At 46.4% G+C, this 9,926-nt stretch overlaps 1 protein-coding gene across 1 annotated transcript; it reads right to left on the bottom strand.

Moving 5' to 3' along the window:
• Nucleotides 1-3,254: 3,254 nt before the first annotated feature.
• LOC149861531 (olfactory receptor 5BS1-like) lies at nt 3,255-4,184 on the bottom strand. The gene has a single exon (XM_090052562.1). The coding sequence runs from the start codon at nt 4,182-4,184 to the stop codon at nt 3,255-3,257; it is 930 nt and encodes a 309-aa protein (XP_089908688.1).
• Nucleotides 4,185-9,926: the final 5,742 nt, after the last annotated feature.

Here is a 9,926-nt window from a genome sequence, read left to right as displayed (position 1 = left end):
AGCATGGAGAGGGTCCAGAGGAAGCCACTCATATGGTTGGGGGCCTCCGTGGCCAGCCCTATGAGGAGAGGCTGAGGGACCTGAATCTCTTCAGTCTCCGCAAGAGGAGACTGAAGGGAGATCTTGTGGCTGCCTACAGCCTTATCAGGGGCCAGCAGCAGGGACTCGGGGAAAGTCTGTTCACCAGGGCCCCCCTTGGGGTCACCAGGAACAATGGCCATGAGCTGAGGGAGGAGAGGTTTAGGTTAGATACTAGGAAGAACTACTTCACGGTAAGGGTGGCCAGAGCCTGGAATAGGCTTCCCAAAGCGGTGGTGCTCTCACCTTCCCTGGAAATCTTCAAGAGGAGACTGGTTAGGCACCTGGCTGGGGTCTTATGACCCCTTCCACCCCCAGTGCTCCTTCCTGCCCATGGCAAGGGGTCGGACTTGATGATCTGTCTAGGTCCCTCCCGACTCATCACTTCTGTGATTCTGTGATTCTATGTTTATTTAGTACTTGCTTATACAAGTATTAAATAAATGCACAGTAACCACTGTGGATTAGTGTCTCATGTGGACGCCCCCATTGTTGACATACCTATGCTCTAGACTTCTGAGAATTTTAGGCTGAAACTTTCTGTCTCTCTTGTTGAATATGCTTTTTCAGCATACTAACATACATTGGAATAGGTCTTTCTCAAGTCAATGCTCTAACCACAACACTTGTAAACTCATTGTCACTCTCCAGAACAAAAACTTGAAAAGAAAAGGTGAACTGTTCATACAACAGATTATTTCATCGCCATTGATGCCTTTCAGGCATCTCTCTTCCTACAGTATCTTTACAAAAGGTTAGATTGATGATGGCCACGACAGTGCAGACATTGTTACGGTTTAGGAGTATTTATTTCTTTATAGACTAGAAGCCCATTTCAACCAAATACATGTCAGCAGAATATTTTAACGCTCAATTTCCATTATCCTATTAGTATTTCCAAAATGTTGAAAGGGGTTTAGGTTATAGTTTCATAGGTTCATAGTTAGTAGGGTCAGAAGGGACCTGAGCAGATCATCGAGTCCAACCCCCTGCCATGGCAGGAAAGAGTACTGGGTCAAACGACCCCAGCAAGGTGTTCGTCTAACCTCCTCTTAAAGACCCCCAGGGTAGGAGCCAGCACCACTTTGCTTGGAAGTTGGTTCCAGTTCCTAGCCGCCCTGACGGTGAAGTAGCACCTCCTGATGTCTAGTCTGGATCTACCCTCTGCCAGCTTGTGACCATTATTTCTAGTCACTCCTGGTAGTGCACGGGGAAACAGGGACTCCCCCAATGCCTGCTGGTTCCCTCAGACTAGTTTGTAACAGACCACTAGATGCCCCCTCTGCCTTCTCTTGTGGAGACTGAACAGGTTCAGGTCCTGTAGCTTCTCCTCATACGGCCTGCCCTGCTGCCCCTGATCATGCGAGTGGCCTCCTCTGGACCCTCTTCATGTTATCCACATCCCTCCTGAAGTGCGGCGCCCAGAACTGGACGCAGTACCGCATAGAGGGGGAGGATCACCTCTCTGGACCTGCTTCAGATGCATTTATGGATGCATGACAAGGTGCGGTTGGCCAGCTGATTTAAATACATCCAGTCCCTCCAGAAGTTCCCTGTCAAGATCCTCCCTGACCCATGGCCTAGGTGCGCCTCCCCTTGGGCCTGACAGGGGCTCGGTGCGGGGGCTTATCTGGTCCCTGCTCAGGAAAATGGAGGCAAAGAAGTCATTAAATAGGTTAGCTTTGTCATCTGGTGTGACAACCAAATTTCCTAGCATGTCTTGCAGGGGCCCCACATTACCTGGTACCTTCTTTTTGCCCCCTATGTATTTAAAAAAGGACTTCTTCTTGTCCTTGATCTGGGAAGCTAGTCCCAGTCCCATCTCCGCCTTGGCCTTCCTGACTTCCCCCTGCATCCCCAAGCAACCGCAGTATAGTCCTCCCTGGGGATGGCCCCTCCCTGCCATTGGGTGTGCACCTTCCTTTTAGCTAGGAGACATTCCCGGATGCTTTTGATGAGCCATGGGGGCTTGTGTGCCCTCCTGCTCCCTTTGATCCATGTTGGGATTACCTCCCTTTGGCCTTGGAGGATCGTCTCCTTAAGGAGCAACCACTCCTCTTGGACACCCGGCTCCCCTCCCCTCCAGGACCTCAGTTCCTCCCCAACTATTCTCCTTAGCTTATTGAAATCCACCCTCCTGAAATCTAGGTCTGCTGCCTTGCTGCAGGCCTTTGCCACCTTGTGCTGGATGGTGAATTCCAGCAGGTGATGATCGCTGTCGCCCAGGTGGTCGAGCACCCGCAGTCCCCTCACCAGGTCGTTGCCTGTGGCCAGCATCAGGTCCAACAAGGTGTCTCCCTGGTGGGGCTGCGCACCTCCTGGGTTAGATGGAGGTCCTGCACTCTGGCCAAGAACCTACGTGAGCGGTCAGACCTGGCTGACTGCTCTTCCCAGCAGATGTCTGGAAAGTTCAGGTCACCCGTGATGACCACATCCTTTGACCTAACTACCTCCATGAGCTGACTTACGAATTCCTGGTCTAGCTGTTCCCCTTGGGTGGGTGGTCTGTAGTAGACTCCCACCGTTAAGTCTCTTTCCCCTCAACTTCCTTGTATTCTAACCCAGAGCACTTCTGTGTGCCCCCCTCCTCTAACTCTGTGCTACCTGATGAGGATGTGTATTCCTCCTTAATGTAGAGCGCCCCACTTCCACCTTTCCTCCCTGTCCTGTCCCTCCTGTACAGCCTATAGCCCTTGATATTCACCGCCCGGTCGTGCGTTGGGTCCCACCATGTTTCAGTGAGCCCCACTATGTCCGGGTTGGTGTCAGCTAGCAGGAGGGTAAGTTCCTCCTGCTTGTTTCCCATACTACGAGCGTTTGTGTAGAGGCATTTGAGGCCTCCTGTGGATATGTGCACTGGCCCCCTAATCACAGCATTGTCTTGGCCCCTGTTGCTTACCTGGGTATATGTTCCGCTCGTTGGTCTAGGCTGGGCTGTACTTATGAGTGCTGTTTGGTTTGGCAGTCCAAGGCTTCCTCCTCCCTTATCTTGCCCTTCCCCCGACGAGCCTAGTTTAAAGCCTAGTTATAGCTGTGTTGGTCTAAGGACGTCGGCAGACAAGGTTCTTTGGGTGAATCTGATGTCTTTTATTAGACCAACTTAAATATTTACGTTGGTCTAATAAAAGACATCAGATTCACCCAAAGAACCTTGTCTGCAAAATGTTGAAATACATTCACAAGCTTCGAATCTTCCCCAGTATATTCCCCAGAGCTGCCTTCACGTCCTTGTTTCTCAGGCTATAGATGATAGGGTTCAACATGGGAGTTAAGACACTGTACTGGATTGAGAAGATTCTGTCAAGAACCACTGAAGAGGCTGAACTGGGTCTCAGATATCGAAACAAAGCAGACCCATAACACAGAATGACCACAGTGAGGTGGGAGCTGCAGGTAGAGAAGGCTTTACTCCGACCCTCAGCAGAGCGTATCCTCAGGATGGTGGAGATGATACAGATGTAAGAGACAAGGCTAATGGAGAATGAGGCCAAAGTTACTAACAAAGCTGAAGTGAGAAAAGTCATCGTACTGGTGAAAGTCTCTGTGCAGGCCACTTCTAGCAGAGATGGGAGCTCACAACTGAAATTGTCCAGTTCATTGGGGCCACAGAAGTGCAAATGTAACACAGGAACAGTATTTGTAAGTGCATAAAATATACCAATTAGCCATGCACCACCCACCAGTCTTATGCGGACTTGCTTATTCATGGTCCCCTGATAATGCAGTGGGTCACAGATGGCAACATATCGATCATAGGCCATTGCTGATAGAATGAAAACTTCTGCGCTGGCCCCCAGAAGAATTAAGCTCATCTGGGCAATGCAGCCATGATAAGAAATGGGTGTCTCATCTGCCAAGAAATTCTGCAGCATCTTTGGGGCTGTAACTGAAGAATAGCAGATGTCCAGGAAGGATAAATGGAACAGGAAAAAATACATAGGAGTGTGAAGGTGAGGATCAGCTCTTATCACCACCATAATTGCCCCATTCCCCACCACTGTTAGTAGGTATATAAGTAGAAACAGCACAAAAAGGAAAGGCTGAAACTGTGGGTCACTGGAAACGCCTGACAGAACAAAATAGCTGACAGTTGTCTGGTTCCCCATGGCCACTTGTTCACCAAAGTTTTAACCTAGAAGAAGAGATGAATGAATGAATACATAAATAAATAAAGCAATTACCACGAATAAAGTGTACTTCTCTATTTATGGGTAAGAGGACATCTCTATTTGGAGAACTTTTCCATTCAGTCTAAACCTCAGTGTTTTCAAGTACCTTTAAATACAAAAATGGATATTTGATGATGAGACTATCACTACTGAAAAGAGGGGGGAAAACAGCTTTCTCAATCTTTAGGTTTATTTTGGTCTTCATATAATTTATTAAGCTTCTTTGTATCAAATAAAATTCAGATCCTACTTCTGTCTGTTGATGGCAGGACAAATAGCATAAGGAAATCCTATGTATTGTCAATGAGATAACTATGCAACTACAAGGGGAGAAAAGGAGAGAAAGTGAAGGTTGGAGAGAAAGAAAATATATTTAGGTTTATTTTTGGTAGCTAAAAGCAAGGTATCACTAAAAATCTCAAACCAAAATAATAATGATGTAGATTATTGACAATTATTGACAGGATGACAATATCCTAACCTGGTATACTTGCAGTGTTTCACAATATACTTCTTCATAGTATCTGAGTAGTAGCTATCTCAATAGATAATCTAAGTCACAGATTACAGATTAAGTAGCCACTTCTTCATTAATGTGGGCATTGCAAATGAGTGGGGTGTTTATATCCACCATAGTTACACAGCATTCAGAAAACCTTAGCCCAGTTCGTAAACTCTTCTTATATTTACACAGCTTCCAATCATTTTCACCTTCCCTCCAGCACATTTTCTCACAGAGCTGCCTCTTGAAGGACTTCATTTCCCCTTGGACTATCTGGATACAGGCAGTCCTCAGATTCATGACACAATTGGTTCCTGAAAACCTTGTCTTAGGTCAAAAAGTTTTAACTCAGAACCAATTTTCCCATGAGAAACAATATTATAAATGGGGGATTGGTTCCCAAACCAAGGCCTGATACCCTGTTTTCACCAAAAATAACCCAGGATTTTGTAGTTAATTATAGAAGAGTAATACAATGTACTTATACTATAAATAGCAATCATATTGATTTGGAAGGACTTCTTTGAGGTGACTTTGCTGGATGTTTTGGAGGGTTCTTGGCTGGAGTCTTTCAGGGGTCCTGGCTGCAGGTTTGTCTGGAGTTTTGTCTGCTTTCTTAAAGAAAGTGTCCAAGCAAGTTTGGACAGATGTTCTCCAGGGAGATGGGCAATTCAGCAAACTTGTTCGCTGGCATGGTGTGGTGTCGGATCAAATGTCATAAAGTCGAAAATGACGTCAGAAAGTTGAAATGGGGTGTCTATTGATAGACATTCTAAGTGTGAAACGTTGTAACTCAAAACGTTGTATGTCGAAGACTGCCTGTATGCCCTACTACAACCTCTGCAGGATGAGTGAGCAACAAATTCTGAATCTGTGAATCAAATTCCATTTAATCTAAACTTAATGGAGAACTGCTTGCATTTATAAATGTAGCTTTATACGTGGCATTTTCTAAATTCCCCTTGCTGACTCAGGTAGGTATGCCACTACAGACTTTTGCCAACAACAGTTTCAGACATCAAGAAAACTGTTTGATACTGGAGAAGAAGGGTTCTCTCACCTAGCATCCCAATAGTTGGATTATTAGGGAATTTATCTAACAGGCTCAACGATCAATTTCTTGTCCCCGTCATGCAGTCTGGATTCCAACGAAGCACCCTTCTCTAGAAGCTGGCAGCCAACAAGGAAAACTATGTGGTGCCAGGATGGAAGGGAGCCAGAAAGAGGATGGCTTACTAAGGAGAACATAGCTTCAAAAGAGCGAAGGCCCTGAGTTTCATTCCTATTCCCACCATCCAGTGGGGCAAAAGCTGAGAGGTATGGACACACATTTTTAGTAACAGACATTTGACTCTGAAATGCATTTCTCTGACTGATTTGACAGAGCCAGAGACTAGTCAACTTCCCTGCTTTCCTCTCCTCCCTTCCTTCTTTTCAGAATGAGGTTAGGTTTGTTGCACCCTATTGAACACTTATTTTTAAGTCTGAAAGAGTCGAAAGTGCTACTCTGTGAAAGCAGTATCCATTATATCCAAGACTTCAGTAATTTTTTTGTTTTTAACTGAAAACAATGTGACTCACTCCTTGACCAGTCTCTGCTGCTTTCTGGAATTATGATTTTCCTAGCAGCCAGGCTATTTTGAAATATATTTTATTGAACCAGATCTAAAGTCTGGAGTGGTGTTGGACAACATTTTGGTCATCAAGTGACCTGAGGAAGGCCACTTGCTGCCTGAAAGCTGGTCCAAAGGCTCTCCCAATTATAGACTTGGTTCAATAAAAAAAATCACAGAAAAGCCTTGCGCCTCAGACACTGTCTGGATCATCACAGCAATAAAACACTCCTCTCCTACTACATTATCCTTCTGAAGGCTGAAGATCTTTATTTCAAGGCTAAGCTAAAGTCCACCTCTACCACTATTGGCCACAGAAAAGAGTTCCTTTTTACACAGGAATAGGCGAAAACACCGTGGTGATACTCACTGCACATCAGAATAGATATGAGACACCTTAACATCCTATAAATAAATAAAGCCTGGATATAGATGAAATGGGAAATTCCAGGAATCAAAATTGAGGAGATACAGTGTGTGACATGAGGGAAAATAGTACATAGATTCATAGATGTTTGGCTCAGAAGGGACCTTAGCAGATCATCGAGTCTGACCCCCTGCCCAAGAGTGCCGGGGTCAGATGACCCCAGCCACGTGCATGTTCAGCCTTCTCTTAAAGACCTCCAAGGTAGGGGAGAGCACCACCTCCCTTGGAAGCCCAGTCCAGATTGTGGCAACCCTTACCATAAAGACGTTCTTCCTGATGTCAATCTAAATCTACTAAATCTGGTGAAGTAAAGAAGGGTTTGCTGGACCAAAAAGTTCTCACTGGGTGCATCTACATGAGATGCTTACTGCACATTAGCCTAACAACACTGTGCAATAGCATGGTGGTTAAAAAGTGGTCTAATAGCCTACTGCGCAATGTTATTAGGCTAGTGCACAGAATAACCATGTGCCAGTGCTGAAGTACTTCATTAAGCAAGTACTAAACTAAATGCACAGTAACTAAGGAGCATTAATGAACATGTAGATGCGCCCATTATGGAGGAATAATTTACTCTTTGGCCAGCAGATAAATCAAAATCATAGTGTGTAGATTGATGAGCATAGCTTTCAGCTAATAATAATTTAAACAACCCAGAGGAAGTACAGGGCCCTTTCTGAGTGGAGGAATGTGGGGAAGTATTTTGAAAAGAGAACTTTAACCATTCTTCTCAAAGATGGTAATGCCCTACACTGTGAAATCTCATGGCAAGTCCAAAATCCCCTCAGTAAGCATCCTGTTCTTTTTATCTCCCTCAGAAAATCACAGTTTTTAAGCTACTGTGGATAGGCTGGACATACTGCACTCCCCATGATTGCATTTACAATATGATTTCAAAATGAGTATCACATATCACATCAAAATACAACAGGAGAAACTCACCTAACAGCAGAAAAAAGATTCCAGGATATATGAGATGTTAACACTTGACACTCCATTCTTTCCTCCTGTAAGAATGAGAGAGAGAGAGAAGAGAAAGAGAGAGAGTGCTCACATCCGTTCCACATTTGACTGATTTAAAAGAGGGTAACTGACTGATGCTTTCCTGAATGAGGGAATCTTGTATCTTATGGGTGGGAGACATCCAGAGCAGGAATTAATCTGATGTACTTACATCAGTTCTGTATCACCAGCTGGGGTTTTTTTCTGATGCCCAGATGACCAATTAGTTCTTAAGAAAGCATGTTTAGTCCCTTTGGGGCTGGTCTTGAGATGATCCCTTTCCCTGTTAGCTTAAAAGAAAAGGAATTGTTCCAAAAAGTTGTGAATGTAAAACTAGCATACAGACAGGCTTGGCCAGGCAGAAAAAAACCCTACCCCAGCATCTCAAGGGAATATCCAGAATTGGGATATTTCCTCATCTTAACATGTTTGGCCTGGAAATGTGCATGTGTTATAGCACCAGGCAATGCTGTGGTGAGTCATTTTGCGCCTGGGCCATGCATGATACCTCTTGGACCAAATGCTCTGTAATCACCTTGGTGCAGTGCTGCACACACCTGATCTGGCCCTGAAGCATATGAGCTGAGACACCTCTTATTTCAATATCTTTAGAATGATTGTATTGATCTGACACGAGTGATTTACCTTACCATATTTCATAGATTTTCATAGACATTAGGGCTGGAAGGGACCTCGGGAGATCATCGAGTCTCTGGCAAGAGTTCTGACTTGTGCGGAGCCCCAGCACAGGCGATCGCATCCCTGGGATCGGGACACTCCGGGGCCAGGGGAGCCATGCGGGGTGGCAGCTGCCGCCTAAGGCCAATGTGAGGTGACCGTCCTCTCTGCTCTGTTCTATCGCCTGCTTCTGCAAGTATCCTTAAATAAAGGATTGCAAGGGTGAAAACAACCGTGAGTACGTCCTTTGTTCAAGCGCGGGGAATCTTCTGAACCCAGTAGTTCATTTTAAGACAGTGCATCTACTTCAGATGCTTTACTGCACAGTAAAGCAAATTACTACACAGTAAGCATCCACATCTACATGTGCAGATGCTTACTGTGCAGTAATTTGCTGTTATTGTGAGTGAGTTTTCTACTTGTTAATACAAGCCAGTCATCTTAAATCCTAAACCACCAGCGCCTGAGGGGACCAGGTATGCTGCACCACCCAGCACACCCACTCAGCCTTTCCCTGGCCCTAGCTCTGGCCACACCAAGGCAACCCCCCCCATCAGGTGAACCACAGTTACAGGTGAGTGGTGGCAGCGCATGGGGAAGGGCAGGCATGCACCCCCAGATCAGGGCAGGGCAAGGCAGGTGGGCGGGGCTGTGGCTGCACCAAGCTGTGCTCCTGGCAGGTGGCAAGGCCCATGGGGGGGCTACAGTCCCCTCATAGTCTCTGTTCTGCCGCCTGCCTCGATCCAGGGGCACATGCCCTCCCATGCCCTCCTGGTGCTTGCCCAGCTAAGGCAGGGTGGGCACAGGATGGAGTCACAGATTTTCTGGGTGAGGAGACTCCCACTGCTGCACACTCTCATCTGGAGGTAGCACAGTGGCTCTGTCCCATGCCCGACCCGCCCTGGCAGGGCAAGCGGCGGCACAGCATAGCCCACACTCCCAGCACAGCCTGGTGCAGCCCTGGCCCCAATCAGCCTACCACACCCCACTCTGCCCCTCCCCCCACCCCACACAAATCCAGGGGCATACACCCCCCCCCAATCCGCTCCTGGACAAATGGCGGGAACCACCAGATGAGCAACTTGCCCCAGCCCCTCCCCCACTGTGGAGGGCCTTGATCTGCCACCCTACAACCCTTCCCTTCCCCCTCCCCTACACCAGACTTACAGCTGGACACAGCTGTATCCAGTGTCGTAAGGGAACCAATCCCCCATTTATAACATTGTTCCTATGGGAAAATTGGTTATGACATTTCAACTTTAGACACGGTTTTCAGGAACCAATGAAACAAAGCGTGGGAACAGGGCCACTGTGCTACCTCCAGACGAGCAGTGTGCATAAGTCTGAGGACTGCCTGTAAAAGATATCAGCCCAAGAAATCCTCTGTCTACCAAGATCTATAAGTAGCAGTTTATTATTCAAATGTTTACCTGTACATGGTAAGTACTATGTTACCT

This window comes from Crocodylus siamensis, chromosome 6 (genome assembly GCF_052110815.1).
Source record: "Crocodylus siamensis isolate JL-2025a chromosome 6, ASM5211081v1, whole genome shotgun sequence".
NCBI lineage: Eukaryota > Metazoa > Chordata > Crocodylia > Crocodylidae > Crocodylus > Crocodylus siamensis.
This window is presented reverse-complemented; position numbering and strand designations above follow the sequence as displayed.